This window comes from Arabidopsis lyrata (assembly GCF_000004255.2).
Source record: "Arabidopsis lyrata subsp. lyrata unplaced genomic scaffold ARALYscaffold_1, whole genome shotgun sequence".
In the NCBI taxonomy this organism is placed as follows: Eukaryota; Viridiplantae; Streptophyta; class Magnoliopsida; order Brassicales; family Brassicaceae; genus Arabidopsis; species Arabidopsis lyrata.
In genome coordinates, this window is record NW_003302555.1 from 30,083,156 (window position 1) to 30,102,381 (window position 19,226).

At 35.4% G+C, this 19,226-nt stretch overlaps 3 protein-coding genes and 1 pseudogene across 4 annotated transcripts; 2 read left to right on the top strand and 2 right to left on the bottom strand.

The window, feature by feature from the left end:
• The first annotated feature begins 87 nt into the window (after window positions 1-87).
• LOC9327951 lies at window positions 88-3,147 on the top strand. The gene is made up of 4 exons (XM_002891843.2): window positions 88-1,103; window positions 1,988-2,156; window positions 2,239-2,419; window positions 2,520-3,147. The coding sequence occupies exons 1-4, from the start codon at window positions 224-226 to the stop codon at window positions 2,943-2,945; spliced, it is 1,656 nt and encodes a 551-aa protein (XP_002891889.1). The 5' UTR covers window positions 88-223; the 3' UTR covers window positions 2,946-3,147.
• Window positions 3,148-5,426: 2,279 nt separating this feature from the next.
• Window positions 5,427-13,348, top strand: LOC9327952 (importin-5). 2 transcript variants are annotated; one of them, XR_002329274.1, is made up of 21 exons: window positions 5,427-6,787; window positions 7,330-7,533; window positions 8,022-8,126; window positions 8,587-8,652; window positions 8,732-8,896; window positions 9,143-9,217; window positions 9,342-9,493; window positions 9,896-10,031; window positions 10,114-10,183; window positions 10,295-10,422; window positions 10,543-10,599; window positions 10,874-11,059; window positions 11,151-11,243; window positions 11,386-11,471; window positions 11,555-11,621; window positions 11,705-11,771; window positions 11,857-11,993; window positions 12,105-12,196; window positions 12,266-12,332; window positions 12,415-12,632; window positions 13,074-13,348. XR_002329274.1 is itself a non-coding variant. In XM_021011799.1 (20 exons), the coding sequence occupies exons 1-20, from the start codon at window positions 5,546-5,548 to the stop codon at window positions 12,577-12,579; spliced, it is 3,360 nt and encodes a 1,119-aa protein (XP_020867458.1). In that variant the 5' UTR covers window positions 5,427-5,545; the 3' UTR covers window positions 12,580-12,807. The 2 variants fall into 2 exon arrangements, 1 of the variants encoding a protein (XP_020867458.1); XM_021011799.1 differs by lacking the exon at window positions 13,074-13,348 and having other exon boundaries at window positions 12,415-12,807.
• On the bottom strand, window positions 13,135-14,901 carry LOC9327953. The gene is made up of 7 exons (XM_021011800.1): window positions 14,506-14,901; window positions 14,284-14,338; window positions 14,114-14,188; window positions 13,943-14,034; window positions 13,769-13,850; window positions 13,592-13,675; window positions 13,135-13,482 (listed from the first exon to the last, which is right to left on the bottom strand). Exons 1-7 carry the CDS (start codon window positions 14,841-14,843, stop codon window positions 13,357-13,359), a joined length of 852 nt encoding a protein of 283 aa, XP_020867459.1. The 5' UTR covers window positions 14,844-14,901; the 3' UTR covers window positions 13,135-13,356.
• A 3,246-nt stretch (window positions 14,902-18,147) lies between these two features.
• Window positions 18,148-18,508, bottom strand: LOC110224744 (annotated as a pseudogene).
• Window positions 18,509-19,226: the final 718 nt, after the last annotated feature.

Consider the following 19,226-nt stretch of genomic DNA (forward strand, 5'->3'; position numbering starts at 1 on the left):
CAAGCAATGATAGTGTTGAAGCAACCAAGATTTCAAAAGAGAAATGCAGTCATGCGGACCAAGCTCCGGACCGGTATGAGATCACATTGCCTATATTTATCCAGAACCGGTTCAAGGGTTGAGAATTTTATCCGGTTTAAACAAACCGGTTCCAGCTTTTTAATAGTTTCACTTTCATTCTCTACTCTACGGACTCGTTAAGGGTTTTGCGCACACCCGCCTCATGACGACGAACTCTGATTCCGGCCACTGTATTCCGGCAAAAACCTCAGTTTCTCGGGATGGATTTGAAAAAGAGAGCGACTTAACGAAGCAACTGAACTCTGAGATAGATCCACAAGCTTCTTCCTCGCAAACCGATGCGATAACTATGGAAGATGGAGCCGTCTCTGTACCTGCAACTGTTTCCGCAGTTCTTGAAGACAATAGGGATCTGCAACAGATAAAAGAATCATCTTTCTTCAAAGAAAGTGAGCAATTTGGAGATGATGATGTGCACAAGATCGAGGAAGTTGTTGATGATACTGATGGAGCCCTTCAGGAACAAGAATCTGAGGTTCAGAGACTTTTGGAAGCTGAGAAGAGAAGATTGTTAGCTGAAATCGAACTTGGGTCAATCTTTAGGAAGAGGGTTGATGTGGATACGTTGCCTAAGATCGAAGAGACCATGGATAGTTATGTTGATAAGAGATCTGTGAAGATTGATGATACTGCGTTGGTTGATGTTGTTACTCATCCTAAGAGACCAGGAAGTGCACAGAATGATAAGGATGCACCAAGAAAGCATAAGAAACTTGGAGAGAAGAAACCAATTGATAAGATAAATACTTTTGAAGTTGTTGAAGGGAGTGGATCAGCCAAAGTTTGTGATTTTCATAATGGTGGAGGAGAAAACAATGGGAAGCAGTTTAGGAGAGTGTACACTAGGAAACAATTGGAGTCAATGAGGTTTGCCCACACTGTGAATCAGAAGATACTGTGGAGTGAGATGTATGCTAGGATTCTACCTGAGGTGCTGACTGAGTATGAAAGTTTAGTTTATGTGAAGAATTACAAGAGTTCAAAGTCTAATCGGGTTCGTGGGCAAACCGAGAGTTGCATTGGTAATCTTAATAACCTCGCAGATGCTTTGTTTGTGTCTTATTCCTTGCATTTATCACCTTATTGTTTTGTTTTGCCTGTTGTTGGTTGAACATGTTGAGAGAAACTGTACTCCTAAGAATTATGTCATCAAATTTAGATAGATAGGTCTAAGAAATAGGACTAAATCCGTTGCAGTTTTGTGTGTCTCTCTCTCGTTTTGGGTTTTGTGGTCTTTTCTTTCTCAAATGGGTTATCACAGACAATCATGTCAGCTTTAGTATCATTGAATGGTGTTTCAGCAATGGTTGTTTGGATTGAATAACTCAATGTGTGTAATCCCCTCTAGCCTTTTCTGTTTCGTGTTGCTAGCCTTCTTTTTCACGGCTTGGATTTTTGTTTTCTTGGTCGAAAACTCTTATCTTGTCTCCAGATCAGTTCTTCATTTATCACTTCTCTCGTCAGTTCCAGTACATGTCATTTTGATAGGGGCCTCTTATTTTCTTTTCCACAGGTCCCATATCTGCTGTACCAAGACGAAACCATGTGAATATCTTTGTACAGTGAGCTGGAGAGATTTGTCGAAGTCCATTGTTCACCAATTTTCTCTTTTCTAAGACACAATACAAGTCCCTTTTTTTCCTTCTATGAGCTAATACCTCATACATTCATTCTGTATATAGATTCTTTGGTTCAGATTCTGAAGGACATAGGAGTTTCTTTTGGTTCAAACTTCAAGTGTATAGGGCCATTATTCTCTGTATAAAGTTGTACATGTTCATACCTTGTCTATAAAAATAGTGCATTCACAGCCAAAACATTCGGAGTTCATCTCTGTTTCTACTCAAGCTCATTTTTATTGTGTGTATTGCTGCTACTTACCTTATCACACTATTTATTTCTGCAGGAGAAAATTTGAGCACTGATGAAGGAGCGGAGGACCTAACTCCTGAAGACTACACTGACGATAATGATGATTACAATAGCATCTTGAGACCTGCGTTTGAGGTAGATGGAGAACCTGATTTTAGTATTGGACCACCAGAAGATGGGCTCGAATATTTAAGACGAGTCAGGTATATAATCTCTCTGTTTCCATCTTTCTGTGTATTTACAATTTTGGTAATATGGTTCAGTTGTTTTGTTTCCCCAATTTAGGTGGGAGGCTAAGGGAATTCCGAATGTTAGAGTAGCCAAGATAGATGAAAGCAAGTACATAAAGAAAGAGCAAAGTGTTTATATGCCACTAATTCCTGAAATCCCCAAATGCCCAGAGTACCTCTTACCCATGAAGGAATGGGAGGACTCGTTGCTTTCAGACTTCATTCACCTTCGCCAGGTATTTTTTTCTGATATTTCTTCTAACTTGCATGATTGGTTAATAGCAGTGTTTCTCTTAATGGACGGCAATGAAAGTAAAAGTGTTGTGGTTTTTACAGACTCTATCGCAAAGTGCCAACAGCTGTGAGGATGAGATAGTATCAAGTCAGTGTGTAGATGATTTACTTGTGGAGATATTCAATAAGCATCTCCACACCGAGAAGGATGAGTCATTTGGTGGAGTGGTATCAGACATACAAGGAATGGACTCGGTGACGCGGGTGTCAAAGCTGAAAAAGCGTATATGTTTGGTTGAGAAGGAGAGTGGTTTACAGAGTAGTGATTGCAAATGGGTAGTAGCGTTGTGTGCATCATTGGAGACTCCTTTGGATGCCGATACTTGTGCTTGTCTCAGGGGTCTTCTGAGGAAGTGTGCAAGTGTTCGTGCAGAGAAATCATTAGAGGTTGGAGATGAAGAAGTTATCACCATGGCAAATATGCTCATCACCATCGCTGGCAGATACTTTGGCCAAATGGGACAGTAATAAGTGACGAAGAGAGTCGACAGGTCATGCTCTTACTTTTCTCTCATATGTGCTTTTGAGTATATGAACATGAGCTTTAATGCCATTTTTTCTGTAACATATTATAAGATCTTTTTTTTTTAGAATTATCGTTTCTATCCCGTCTTGTTCTATCTTTTGTCTATCACAAAATTTAAATAAAATATACATGTTGTTTGTATCCCGTTCCATTCTATTCCGTCCCAAAATTTAAAGAACATATAAAGGTAATCGGGAAAAACGTCAGAAAAGGCGCGAACTTTCAAATTTAAGACAAATAAAGCATGAACTTTCGAAATGTCATTTAAATTATAAAGTTTAGTTTGACTTTTGATTAAATGGTTAAGTTTTCGTTGACCTGGCCATTTTAGGCATGTCGTTAAATTTCCGTTAACAAGACGATGACGGGGTTAACTTTCCGTTAGAAATCTTCGTTGAATCGAAACGACGTCGTTTTAAAAACAACAAAACGATGTCGTTTCAACAGTTGATTCGTTTTATTTTCCAGTGAAACGACATCGTTTTGTTGTTTTTAAAACGACGTCGTTTCGATTCAACGAAAATTTCTAACAGAAAGTTAACCCCGTCATCGTCTTGTTAACGGAAATTTAACATGCCTAAAATGGCCAGGTCAACGAAAACTTAACCATTTTATCAAAAGTGAAACTAAACTTTATGATTTAAATGACATTTCGAAAGTTCATGCTTTTTTGTCCCAAATTTGAAAGTTCGCGTATTTTTCGACATTTTTCCCAAAGGTAATCTGTTTTTATTCTAAAATTCTTGTTTCCGTTTTGTTTCCTTAAAATTCTGTGCCAAATTTCCGCTTGTCCACCCTAAATTGAAGAACTAAAATTAGAATTCTCAAGAAATTTGAAAATATTTGGATATTAGAATCGTTCCATGAATAATTTGGTACATTTGGAAAGAAATGAATGATAAGTTATATGTAAACGTGGATAAAGATCCACTCGAGGTATTACGCTTAACGGAAAATGAGGCACAATCGTAGCAGTTAGCTCAAGTCGGATTTCATACTGAAAATCATGGATCTTTGGAATCAGAAATATGCACTTGTTCACATGAAACATTGTACTCTAGACATCGATGTTTGGTGGATGGTTCATAGAAAAGAAGTGATAAGTGATAAGTTTTCAAGATTACGGTGGTTATGTATGTCATCAAACGGAGTTTCGCCAACCATGGGAGCTGTCAACTCCCGCATAAGCCTCAGTCCACTACATTCAGAAGTGGAAACTTTTGTCTGGGCAATGAAGTGCTTGATTGGTGCCGACAATCAAGACCATAGCCTTTTATACAGACTGTTCAAATCTGGTGAAGATAGTGTATTCTCCAACCGGATGACCAATATTTTCAGTGTATTTGAAAGAAATTCAGAGTAACAAAGAAGAATTCTTTAAGTTTTTTTTTCTCGATGTGCAAATGTTAAAGCGGATAATTTGGCACAAAAAGTTCATACCAAACCGCGTCAAATTACTTATAAACAACATTGGGAAAAATGTCAAAAAAATCATGAACTTTCAAATTTGGGACGATTTAATCATGAACTACGAAGAAGACATATAAATCGTAAAGTTTTTGTTAACTTTAAAATTAATTAACAAAGTTTGGTTGACTAGCCATTTTAGACATAGCGTTAAGTAGGCTAACAGAAAACAATTACGGTGTTAAACTCCGTTTGCTTTCTCTGTTATGTCAAAACGATATCGTTTACTATAGCGATAAAACGACGTCTTCGAGACCACCTCCATCGTTTGCTTCTTCCTCCACACCACCTCGATCGTTTACTTCTGCCTCGACACCTCCTCCATTATTTACTTCTGCCTCTACACCACCTACATCGTTTTCTTCTGTCTTGACACCACCTCCTTCATTTTCTTGTGGAAAACATACCATGTCCCATTGTCCCTCTTCACCAACTTCGTCGTTGTTCAACATAGGAAGCGAGAGAGGAATTCTAGTTTTAAGGAATGAAATCGATTTGGGGATTTACGTTCAAGTTGCCTAAATCGTCGAAACGACGTTGTTTTGTTGCTACAGAAAACGATATCGTTTTGACATGAGAGAATGCAAACGGAAGTTTAACACCGTAATCGTTTTATGTTAGCCTACTTAACGCTATGACTAAAATGGCTAGTCAACCAAACTTTGTTAATTAATTTTAAAGTTAACAAAACTTTACGATTTATATGTCTTCTTCGTAGTTCATGATTAAATCTTCCTAAATTTGAAAGTTCATGATTTTTTGACATTTTTCCCAAACAACATTCCATAAAATTGGTTTTTTTTTTAGTGGGATTAATGAAAGTTGTTGAAAAAAAAAAGAAAAATATTATTTTTATTAAAAGGAGAAGAAAAAGAAAAATATTAATACATGAAATTGTCGAAAAGGGCCTGCTAATTTGGACCGTATCTAATCACATCCATAATGAAGAAGAAACCCTCGTAATATAAATCTTACCTCCACAAAAACATAACCCTTTTCTCTCGCTTCGCTGCCTCTCTCTCTCTCCCCATAACTAAAACCTCGCAGCCATTGTTTCTCCTCCGGAAGCACAATCATGGCGATCGATCAACAAACACAGATTCAACTCTCTATCCTCCTCGGTCCCGATTCTTCTCACTTCGAAACCCTAATTTCACACCTCATGTCATCTTCAAACGAACAACGTTCCCACGCCGAATCTCTCTTCAATCTCTGCAAACAAACACATCCCGATTCACTCGCTTTGAAACTCGTTCAATCTCTCGATTCATCTCCCAATCTCGAGCTTCGTGCTATGTCCGCTGTTTTGCTACGGAAACAACTCACTCGAACTGGAGATGACGATGATTCCGCTTTTATCTACCCTCGAATTGCTGAATCTACTCGTTTGACTCTTAAATCTGTTCTCATCACGTCTTTGCAACAGGAGAGTACTAAATCTATAGCTAAGAAGGTTTGTGATACTATCTCTGAACTCGCTTCTGCGATTTTACCGGAGAATGGATGGCCGGAGTTACTTCCGTTTATGTTCCAGTGCGTTGTTGCTGCTGATAATCCCAATCTTCAGGAATATGCTTTGTTGATTTTCTCTAGATTGGCTCAGTACATTGGTGAAACGTTGATTCCTTATTTGAGTACATTACATTCTGTGTTTTCTCAGTCTTTGAGAAATTCTACATCTGCTGATGTTAGAATTACGGCTTTGGGTGCCGCCATTAATTTTATCCAGTGTTTGTCAAAGGCTTCCGATAGGGATATGTTTCAGGATTTGTTGCCCTTGATGATGCAAACGTTGACAGAGGCGTTGAATTCCGGGCAAGAAGTAACAGCGCAAGAAGCTTTAGAGCTTCTTATTGAACTGGCTGGTACTGAACCGAGGTTTTTAAGGAGACAGATTGTGGAAATTGTAGGTTCGATGCTTCAGATTGCAGAAGCTGAGAGTTTAGAAGAAGGAACGAGGCATTTGGCAGTAGAATTTGTTATTACATTGGCTGAGGCACGAGAAAGAGCTCCTGGTATGATTAGGAAATTGCCACAGTTCATTACCAAACTCTTTAGCGTGTTGATGAACATGCTTTTGGATATTGAGGATGACCCCGCATGGCACAGTGCCGAGAATGAGGATGAAGATGCTGGCGAGACCAGTAATTACGGGTTTGGACAAGAATGTCTAGACAGACTTGCGATATCTTTGGGTGGAAATACAATTGTTCCTGTTGCCTCTGAAGTTTTCTCGGGTTTCTTCGCAGCTTCTGAGTGGCAGAAGCACCATGCTGCTCTCATTGCTCTTGCCCAAATCGCTGAAGGCTGCTCAAAGGTGAGGGTTGTTTCTGTTCTGGTTTAAGTGTCTAGGTGATTCAAGATGACTTAGTATATGGTAAACTTAGGTGGTATCTGGTAAAGTAGTCATTGTTGACTTGGGTTAAATTTCTTCAGGAGAAAGAAGTGGATAATTGGAAGGAGAGAATAGCTTAGAACTAGTAAAATTTACAAGGTTCATATCAGAGGCTGTTAGATTTAGTAATAATATTAACTGTTTTGTCCTCTACTAACTTCCACATGTGTCAAATAAGAGTGTATCACTTACATCTATCCTTTCCCTTCTAGTTTGGTGGTATCTGGTAATTAGCAAAATGTTCCTGTCTAGATGACTGTTGATGGAGGAGTCTATTCTCTTCTATGATTTTGCCATATTTAAATGTCACTGTCCTACTTTTTTGTCTCGTATATTTAACGAGTTCATTGTTGATGCACATCTATGTTCATACCTGAATCGTGGTTATTATTTCTCTCATATGTAAAGATCGACTTAATTTCTTTCATGTTTTCTTCTCTGATATTATCTTGGTATTGGTACAGGTTATGATAAAAAACCTGGAACAGGTGGTTTCTATGGTTCTGAACTCTTTTCAGCATCCCCATCCTCGTGTCCGATGGGCAGCAATTAATGCAATCGGACAGTTGTCTACAGACTTAGGACCTGTGTTACAAACTAAATATCATCAGTCTGTGCTGCCTGCACTGGTTGGAGCCATGGATGACTTTCAGAACCCTCGAGTCCAGGTAAGTTTGTAAATTGCTGCTTTGGCCATTCTGTTAGTGAAAATGTAACTCATCCGTATGTATTGTCTCTTGTTAACTAAATCCAATACCTAGATTTTCAAAATATGCACCAGGTGATGTATTGCTCATGTAAAGCTGGTGGTCATTTAGGCATTTAATAGTGATTTTAGTTGTTGAAAAGACTCACTTAATATACCAGTGTCCCAGACTAAGAAGCAAAAGTGGAATGATGATTAAAAAACGAATAAGAGGATCATTACAACTGTATCCGGCACTGAAATTTTGAGATTTTTATTGACCTGCCTTTTTCATCCTGCTCATCATTTAGATTTATACACCAAGACTGAGAAGTAGAAGCTAATGATTTTTTATAAAACACTGAAAGTAGGATATTCTCATTGATTTTCATGTTTCTTCCTGCTTATTGATGAGATGTTCTTATCCTTTGCTTGAGTTTTCTGTAATGAGGTATCCCTTTCGTGATACAGGCCCATGCTGCTTCCGCTGTTCTTAATTTCAGTGAGAATTGCACTCCAGAAATTTTAACCCCTTATCTGGATGGAGTTATTAGCAAGCTTCTTGTACTGCTTCAGGTACACGTCATACATGCTCATAAAATTCATTTGTTTCTTTGTCTTTGATGAAATTCCTTGAACAGATTTGCTAAATTTTCATTCGTCTCGAATAGATACTGCTTATTGGAAGTTAGTTCATAAGTGAAACCTACTAAGGGGTCATGCCTGTAGACTAGGACAAAAGGGTTAGTACTTGTTTGAGTCTGTTTAGCCTTGTCAGGATTCCATCTTACAGTTCTGAAGACTTTCAAAGCTCTCACAATTTTCAAGTCATTTTTTACATCTTTCAGTATTACATTGGTCATAGAAGTGTTTTGGATACCTAATAACCATCAAAATAGTACACTTTTTATCCACATTAATTGTTGGTAGTTCATTCAGTTTCCTCACTCGGCAGTCTCACAGTTACTAAGTGCAAATCTTTACTAGATGAGGATTTGTAGGTAGCTTTCTTACATTATACCTGGGTATTATGCAGAATGGAAAACAAATGGTACAAGAGGGCGCTTTGACTGCTTTGGCCTCAGTTGCTGATTCTTCACAGGTGTATATATGCTCCTCCCTAATAGTTTTTTTTTTATAGTTTTATTTGAAGCTCAATGATCTAACTTGTTTTCTAACAGGAGCTGTTCCAAAAATACTATGATGCTGTTATGCCTTACTTGAAAGCTATTTTGGTAAATGCCAATGACAAAGCTAATCGCATGCTTCGCGCTAAGTCAATGGAGTGCATTAGTTTGGTTGGAATGGCTGTTGGAAAGGAAAAATTTATGGATGATGCAAAGCAGGTAAAGATATGGATGTTTCATAAACTTTTACATCCTTGTGCTAAATGGTGTTGTAGATCTCTACTTCCACTTTTTAGATAATTAGAGTTTAATTTTGTTAAAGGAAATTCCTTATCGTGTCTTCCTAAATCAATCTTAGCTCATTTAACAAAAAAACACATATGTAGAAGCCCTCAATCATTTTGGTGCGGGAAGTAATTACCCAATTAAACAGTAGGCTTAAAGTTTTTTTTTTTGTTTGGAAAGGTCATGGAAGTGCTGATGTCCTTACAAGGTTCGCAACTGGAAACGGATGATCCAACAACAAGCTACATGTTACAGGCATGTTTCAGAATTCTTAAAGCTTGAATTTAAGATTCAATGTCTTTTTTTGTTGGTTCATTAGAAGCTTAGTGGGAACTTAAATGAATATTTCTTCTGATTTATCTAATAAATACATATGCAGGCTTGGGCTAGACTCTGCAAATGCCTTGGAAAAGATTTTCTCCCTTACATGGGTGTTGTTATGCCCCCTTTGCTTCAATCAGCTCAGCTTAAGCCGGATGTTATCATTTCATCTGCAGATTCAGATGCAGATATTGATGACGAAGATGATAGGTATGACATGGTTACATCCCAGTACTGTATAAGGAATATTTTCCTATTGTATATCTCAAGAACATGTATATATTGTGGAAAACGTTGAACAATTATAAGTTTTAATTTCAAAATTATAAGTGCCCACTCAATCCATTTAGCTGATAGACTTGCTAAGTTAACTATCAATTTATAGCTTTTTTTTTTCCTTTATCCCCTGCTTCCTTGTTTCCTTTTTGCTTCCTTTCTACCTTTTTCCCCTGTTTAGGTTAAATGTTAACGTTTGGACTTTGGTGAATGAAACTTGATTTTGCAACCATGCAATCTTTTCATTGGATTCATATATTCGGTTAAAGGAATTTTATGTGATTTGTATTGTTGTTTTTGGTATAAGCTTTCATGAGGTTTGATTTTCTATTTCAGCATTGAGACCATCACTCTTGGTGACAAGAGAATAGGGATCAAAACTAGTGTGTTAGAGGAGAAAGCTACTGCCTGTAACATGCTGTGTTGCTATGCAGATGAGCTAAAAGAAGGGTTTTTCCCTTGGATTGATCAGGTATGGCCTCTGTACTCTACTAACTTTCGGATTACAGAGTTTCATTGGCTTCCAAGGTTCTTATATTGTTGCCGTAAAACAGGTTGCTCCTATTTTAGTTCCTCTTCTCAAATTTTATTTCCATGAAGAAGTTAGGAAGGCTGCAGTATCAGGTTTGATCTTCGAGTATCTATAATGTCTATGTTTTCTAGGGTTTCAATCATACATTCTGTGTGTTTCTACAATGAGGGCTTCAGTCACATTATCTAATTTTTGGCGGTTAGGTATGCCGGAGCTGTTACGTTCAGCTAAACTTGCTGTGGAGAAAGGGGAATCTCAGGGTCGTAATGAATCCTATATAAAGCACTTGAGCGACTATATAATACCGGCGTTGTTGGAGGCCTTGCACAAGGTTGAATTGGCTTTACATTTTGTTTTTTGCCTTAAAAAATGATGCCTTCACTTTTAGTTTTTCTTACGAAGAATAACCTATATATTATACTTGATGATTTTCTTTCAACTTAACCAAAAGGAGCCTGAAGTGGAGATTTGTGCAAGCATGCTGGAGTCACTAAACGAGTGTGTACAGGTTTGTAGTTTCTTTCCCAGACAGTTTATATTAGCAATTAGATCAATTAAGACTTTCATCGTATGGGAGGGGATTATTGTATTTTTTATATAGGGCGGAAATGAATTAACAGTATTGCCTTCTTTTTTTAAGGGTGCCAAATATATTACAAATACAGTATTCATTGCTCTCGTCTCTTTTTTCTCTTTCCTCTGAATTGATAGATAGTCTTGAGTATTATTTCATTGTAGTTTATCTCCTTTAGAAAAGAATATAACCAAAGTACTTGTTTCAGATTTCTGGACCCATTCTAGATGAAAGCCAGGTGAGGGGCATTGTTGAGGAGACTAAGCACGCAGTAATAGCTAGCTCAACCAGACGGAGCGAAAGAGAAGAGAGAGCTAGGGCAGAAGACTTTGATGCAGAAGAAAGCGAGATCCTTAAAGAAGAAAATGAACAAGAAGAAGAAGTTTTTGATCAGGTATGATCTCAAAGTTTATGTTGCTAAGGCATCAATTCTGACAGAGGATACAAGGATATAATAATTTATCTCTGTCTCTCTTTTTGTGAAGATTGGTGATTTACTGGGTACGTTAATAAAAACATTCAAGACCTCTTTCCTGCCCATGTTTGATGAGCTTTCATCTTACATAACTCCCATGTTGGTAAGTTCTTTTCTTTGTGCTCTCTAGGCTTCCTATTTCTAAATGTCGGACTTTTTTTTTACCATAGATAATAACTGAAGAATGAGTGCTTTAATTTGTTCACCAACTGTGATAGTGAATGTTTATGGTTTGTTCTATGCAGGGTAGTGATAGAACAGCAGAGGAGAGAAGAATAGCTATTTCTATATTTGATGATGTTGCTGAGCATTGTCGCGAAGCAGCTCTTAAGTATGATATTCTCTTATCCTTTTCCCTGATTTTGTGCGACTATTAGATGTCACAGCATGTATGATGTATATACTGCTATGCAGATACTATGATACCTTCGTCCCTTTTCTTCTGGAAGCATGCAATGACGAGAATGTTGATATTCGGCAGGTATGTCGCACAAGAAACCTACTATCTTCTTCAGTTTAACAGAGTTCGGGATCATTTAGTTTTTTTTTTTCCCCACAATTCAGGCTGCTGTGTATGGAATTGGAGTTTGTGCTGAGTTTGGCGGATCTGTTTTCAGACCTCTTGTCGGAGGTAGCTTCATACATACTTTTTCGTTTCTCCATGTCTACGAGGTTCTTGTTGCATTGGTGTAAATGCTGTATTTTTTTCTCTGTAGAGGCACTCTCCAAATTGGATGTTGTCATTGCACATCCTAATGCACAGCAGTCTGAAAACGCCATGGCCTATGACAACGCTGTTTCCGCTCTTGGAAAAATATGTCAGTTCCACCGAGACAGTATTGATGCTGGAAGGGTAAAATATCTAGGCTTCCTCTATCTACATTCTTCATCACAGTGATAATGTTTCTTCTTTCTATCAACTATTCAGCATAGCTTTTGACGAGAAATTTGTCACTCTTACCAGATTGTACCTGCCTGGTTAAACTGCTTACCGATAAAAGGGGATACAGTTGAGGCTAAAATTGTCCATGACCAGCTTTGCTCAATGGTGGAGAGGTAAAAATTATTCATCTATTTTTTGTTACTGCTTTGTGGTGGTTATTGAAACCTGGACTCTCTGTGCAGATCTGATCCGGATCTATTAGGGCCCAATCATCAGTACCTTCCAAAAATAGTTGCAGTTTTTGCTGAGGTATTCAACACGCCGTAGAGTTTCAACTTCATGAATTGATATCAGTTTTGATGTCTGTTTTTAAAAATTCCGGTATATATAGGTCTTATGTGCGGGGAGTACTCTGGCAACGGAGCAAACAGTGAGTAGGATGATAAATATCTTAAGACAGCTTCAACAAACATTGTCTCCATCAGCGCTCGCATCGACATGGTCATCTCTGCAACCACAGCAACAGCTTGCATTACAGTCCATCCTCTCCTCTTAGTTCCCTATATTCTTTTGCGAGCTTGGCATGACAATGAAGATGATCCAACAAAGGTATCTCTCTCTAAGGTGTGCATAATGTTTGATTCTTGGGCTTGCTGCTTATGAAACGACAATGTTAAGTAGTGCCCAGAAAAGAAGAAAGTTTTGAGATTTTTTGTTTTGTGTTATGCCATGAACAAAGACATTGCTTAATCAAATTTTGATGGTTTTCTTATTTACTGCCAAACAATGATCTCTTCTTCCTGCCACTTCTGATGTGATGTTGAGGATAGTTTGATTAGTTTGGCTCCGTAGTAGACACGATGTGTTTAGGGTACCAAATCAATTTATTTCCTGATTCTCATGAAGACCAGGAAATACACCTATTTTGAGATTGCATAATTCCATAAAAATGTTAACCAAAACCACTGTTAGGATATATTGAAAGTTGGTGATTGTGGGGATTGTACCAACGAAATTGGGGTAAAGCTTATCTTTGCTGATTCTTGGCAGATACAATGAACTTGTTCAGAGATGTTAACCAGATTCTCCTGCAGAAGTCGCAAAATCTGAGTTTGCGAAGGAATTCTGAGTTCAGATTATGATCGTTACTTATGCTCGACATTATTTACGTATTATATACATTTGAGTGCGTACTCAAATCAAGTCCATGACAAACTATGAACAGTTTTGAAGTTAAACTAGATGAATCTACATATGCAATCGAGCCACCGTTCTATATTTACGAGATGGCCTGAACGGACCTCTTTTGCTCCTTGATTCCTGAGATAAACTGCTATGGCTCGGTTAAAGGTTTCGCCAGATACCGACGCCATTCTTCTGGCATTCCCTTATTTGATCTCAGCATCCTTATAGCTGCATTTGTTAATGGTATTGCAACAATGTCATAGTCTTTTGGTTCCTGCCATTACCAACAAAATGTCTTTCTTCAAAAATACCCCATCAAAACAAGGTTTTATCGCATCTTAGACTAGTTAGTTAAAACCCATTGCAACTATGAGAAGTAATACCTTCGGGACCTTGAGTAACTTCATGTGTGCTTCTTCTGCTGTCTTCTGACCTTTCTTTGAGTTACATCTCGAACATGCAGCTACCTATTATATGAACCAATTAAAGAAGATAATTTTTCAATATAATTGGCTATTACATTCACAGCATAGATGCTAACTGCAATATCAATCACATACTAGGTTTTGCCAGCTCCATTCTCCACCTCGAGAAACCGGCATAACATGATCAATGGTCAAGTTTTCACGGGAAGAACAATATCTATATCCCATATAACAAAACTTCAGTCAACAAGAATAGTTTGATCTAACAAAAAGAGAGAACTTCCTCAAACTAGACAGAAAATTACTTACTGACAAGTATAATCGTCTCGCAGTAATATATTTTTACGACTTAGTGAGTTTTTCACTCTTCTTCTTTTAACAACCTGAAGCAAATGTGGAACCTAAAGCAACACAATGAAGTAAGCGTCAAATTGGTAAAAAGGGATAAAAACTGGCTAACTAAACTCATGTTCTACATACCCTTAATACAGCTGGTATATAGAATGAACCAGTAGGAGAACTAACAGTCTGATCATAATACTCCAAAACGTCGGCCTAGACAAGGCATTATCGAATGTACAAAACCTTAATTAAGGATTCTTGTGTATCAAATAAGCATCAAAAATAGGTTAAAAGCTTTATGGCCTGACCTTATCCATGTACTCGAGACAGATTGCGCGCTTCCAGCAAACCACATTGACCGGCCTACAGTGTCACAACTAATTTAGGCCAGTGACACAATCCTACCAATTTTTCGAATTAGCGAATTCAAATTTGCATGAACTTAAAACAAAGAGAACACTAATGCTTATACCAACAATAAACAAAGAGAAAACTAATGCTTCTTAGCAACAATAAATATAGATTTTGACCTGTATGAAATATCAAGAACCAAGCCTCTGAAGCAAGAAAGATCATCAGTCTCTAAAACATCATCGTCTCCATCAAAATCCCAGTCATCGTTGTCTTCATCAATACCAAGATTTTTCTCGGTGTTATCGAAATCCCTAATTTTCTTTCTCTTGTAAGGAAAAGAGTAAGACGAGAAAATTCTTGCACAAAACTTTAATCGGCTCCTGCGTATTGAAACCAAAGGAGTTCCACCACCGGCCATGTAAAGGCTTTGCCGAAATTGGTCTCTGGAATCTACACCAAATGACAATCCATCGTTGCTTGAGAGAAGCTTAAGTCTCGAAGAGAAATGTGCCATTTGATTGAAGAAGAAGTTAGGGTGATCCAAGTCTTGGAAGATTATTAGGAAGAGAAATTGTTTACACAATTTGGACTTGACAAGAGCCGTTAACCACAAAAACTGATTACTATAGAAAAATATCACTCTATCAAATGACGAATATGGCCTCGTATCTTTTTCTCCCAACTCCCCAAGTTACTAGAAAAATCATTTTTTTCTTTCAAACAAATCACGAACTATAGCGCTAAGTTTTTTTTTTTTTTTTTTACGTTTAAATAATTTATATGATATAAAACCAAAAAGTTCACAATACAAAAGAGAAACGAGGCACTCATTATATCTATGTAATGTATTTATCATTTTCAAACACTTTCTGTAATTAAAACGGGTAGCTTTGAGATACATATGATTGCGATCGGCCTTTTATTGTAACACTCTTTGCTATAAGGAAAGCAGTATTGTTTGCTCTTCGATCTTGTAAGACAACTCTTCAATCAGGATGAGTGATAGAGCAAGCAGAAGCGTCTCAGAATGAGCTTTATCGAGGTTGATGAATTGCCATGTAGTTTTGCCATAAATCTGCAAAATGTTTTGGATAACTCCACGTTGTGCATAATCCGCCTTACAAACAAACAAAGTATCATTAGCGAATAGCAAATGATGAATAGAGGGACCATTATCAGAAAAACGCATCCCATCAATAAGGTCTTGTTGCTCAGCCTTGTTCAGTATGTGTGTTAATCCCTCCGTGCATAGCACAAACAAGAAAGAGATAGGGGATCCCCCTGTCTGAGACCACACTGATGGACCAAAAGACCATGGGGTTCACCATTGATAAGAATAGTGTAAAGAACAGTAGAAACACAAACTATCACCATCTCAACCCATCTCAAGTCGAAACCCAAAATAGTAAGAAGGGAACGCATGTAGCTCCATTCAAGTCCATCAAAGGCTTTAACATGTATGTCTTGATGGTCATATACTCCTTAGACAAAGAATCATGGGTTCTCAATCTATGAATCACTTCGTGGGTTATTAAAATGTTGTCAAAGATTATTCTCTCCTCCACAAAGGCAGATTGTATGGGTGAGACCAAATCTAAATTATATGCACTATATTTATTTTAAATTTATTACAAATATAAATTATATAAATTTAATTATCCTAAAATAAATTACTAATTTAAATATTATAACTAAAAATAATTATCTCTGTTCAATAAAAAACAAATCAATAGTTCAAAAGAATCGACAATGTAAAAAATCAATTAACCAGAATACAAGTCAGCTGTTTTAATATAAGTCAATAGAGAATAAAATTAAGTAGACAAATATAAAATATAAGTCAAACAGTTCAACAAATCAACCTTATCAATAAATCGATATAAAATTAAATAATTCAATAGTTTAAAAAAGTCGACTGTGTAAAATATCAATCAACCAAAATATAAATCGACTATTTTAAACTAAGTCTATAGAAAATAAATTTAGTCGACGAAATAAAATATAAGTCGACAGTTTAAAAATCGACCTTATTAGTAAGTCAACATAGAATGAATTAAATCTACCATGAATAAACATGTCGACAGCAAAACTTATAAATCAATAAACAAAATAAATAAGTCAACTAGTTAAAACATAAGTCAAGTGTTTTAAAATAAGTCGACTAGAAAAAAAATTAAGTCAACAAAAGTGAAAAATAAGTCGAAAGATCAAAAATACGACTTTATCAATAAATCGACATAAAATGAATAAATTTACCAAAAATAAGAAGAATTTATTTATTTATTTATTATATGTTATAGAATTTTTTAATTATTAATTTTAAGTAATTTAAAAATTTAAATATTATTATGAACAATAATATTTTTTTATTTTTTATCTATTCAAAATTTTAGATAATATATGATTACTCCAAACATTGTAAAAACGTTTTTGATTTTTACTATTAATAAATAAAAACGAATTTTAGTTATTTTAATTTTTTTTATATTATTTTTAATTTATTAATTTAAATACTACTTAAATTAATGAAAGGGTATTATGGTAAATTTTTATTATAAAAAGAGTACTATTCAAATTATTATATCACTTATTGTAGTTTTCAAATTTCTTATATAATTTAGTATATTTATAAAAATCTCTCTATCCTTTACTAGACGAGAGCCTTCAGAGATCCTCTCTTCACCACACCGCATAGATACAAGAAAAACAACCGAAGAAAATGATCGAAAAAAGGGGAAGATGAAATTTATGGATTTTGAGCTACAATGAAATAACGAAAGATGCAGAACCCCTAAAAACCAAAGAGGATTCACACAAATATCTTTAGCAAAGAAGAAAAACGGTGAGTTTAGTCTAAGGGAAAGTTGTTTATTCCCGCCAATAACTCTATCTTCTTTAGATTGAGATACTCTAAACGAAGAAGAGGGTCTTAAGCCCAAAAGAGGAAATCTACATTGTTTTGACTTTTTCGATCCACTATAGCGCTAAGCTAAATATATACCTTTTTTTTTGGAGATTTTGAAAACTACTCTATTTATGAGTTTTTGTTTGAAAAATACACCTTTCTCTACTTTTTAATGAAAACTACAATTTTTAATATGTAAAATGAATTTTTATTCCAAATATATACTTTTTTTGGGAGATTTTGAGAACTACTCTATTTATGTGTTTTTGTTTGAAAAATATACCTTTCTCTACTTTTTAGTGAAAACTACAATTTTTAATAAGTAAAATGAATTTTTTTTCCAAAAGCTGTATTCTTAATAAATCAAAATTGATTCGATTTTTTTTTTTTTTTTATAAAGAAAAACAAATTTTAACATTTCAACTATTTTATAAGATATGGATAGATTATCTATTTTATATATTAAAGTTTAACAAGATAAAATCTAAACATATAATCATTTTCTTGTTTTGGATTTAATTTGAGCTTTGTTTTTGGATTTGGTTTGAGCTTTAATTTCTTTTATATTGGGTTTTGGATTTAATTTCTTTTATATTGGGTTTTCTTACCATTAATCTTCTATTTAGGAACTTTCATTACTTCACGTTATGATACGGTGCGATATATGTTACGTTACTACTCTATAATACTTTCTGATATTGTTCTTTGTTAGACGTAGTCATGAGAGTTTTTTGTTAAACGTAGAAGAGAAATGTTGTTTTTGATGTCTTTGTGACAAGTGAATACTTCTCCACTGCAATAGAATGTTATTCACCCTTCGATTACAAACATAATGCATAGTTGCATGAGTTAAAGAACTTGCGGAATACATATAACAGACCATAAGTTTTAAGAGGGAACTCTGTTCTAAACCTATAAACTTATAAAACGAATTTAGGAAGAATCAAGGGTAACCCAATCCTTTGGCAGTGCAGAGTTAAAGATCTGAAGCAGTAAAGTTTGATCTCTCTTGTCTAGTCCTTTTGAACCAAATCTTTACGTTGACCAAGTTCAACAGCTGCTTCGTCCTTGACATCTCCATCTTCGGTATTCTCTCCTCCACCATCTTCGCGTCTACCTTTCTCTGACCTTCCTCACCATGTGTCTAACACAGTTGTTAACCCGCCTAATGGGAATCCAAATTTGAACTCATCTAAAACTGCTACTGTCTTTGCCAAATTAGTGTTTGCCCATACATTGGACTTGCCACTCTTGTTTCCACCATGTTGCATCATAATCCTTGCAAGTGATCTTCTCAATATTAAACACGCAACAGGTGCTTAGTCATCCGTCGTAGATCAACGACAAAATTTGTAATTCTTTTTAATAATGGATTTTTTGTTTTAAGTATAAATTCTTTTTAAATTATTACTAATTTAGCAAAGCTATTTTTGTAGTTTTATATATTAAAAATAGTTTTTAAAAGAGAGAAAAGGATAAGGTATTTTTCAAACAGAAAATCATAAAGAGAGTATTTTTTCCAAATTAACTCTTTTTCATAATAATTGATACTTAATTCAGTTTTTTTTTTTTAAATATTTTTTCCTTCATTTTAAATGATATTTTACATGATTTATGTAAGATTTATTTATATTTATTTCTTTTCTAATCATTTGTATTATGAAGGTTGATTAATTATTAAATTATGTTTAGGTAGACAAATAATGAATTATCTTGCTAAACTAAGTGTCTATTTTTATTTTATTTTTGGTTTAGAATTTTGAATAATTATTACTAGTTATAGTAATTTGGAACTTAAAAAGAAATTAGAAATATGGATAGTTTTATATATGCCATTATATATTGTATTTCATACTATTTAATATTTTATCCAAAAATTATTCAAATCTACTTCAAAGATAGAATATAATTTTGATATTTGTTTATTACTCTCCCTCTGTTTCACAAAGAATGTCATTCTAGACTTTTATTTTTATTTTACAAAGAGTATCA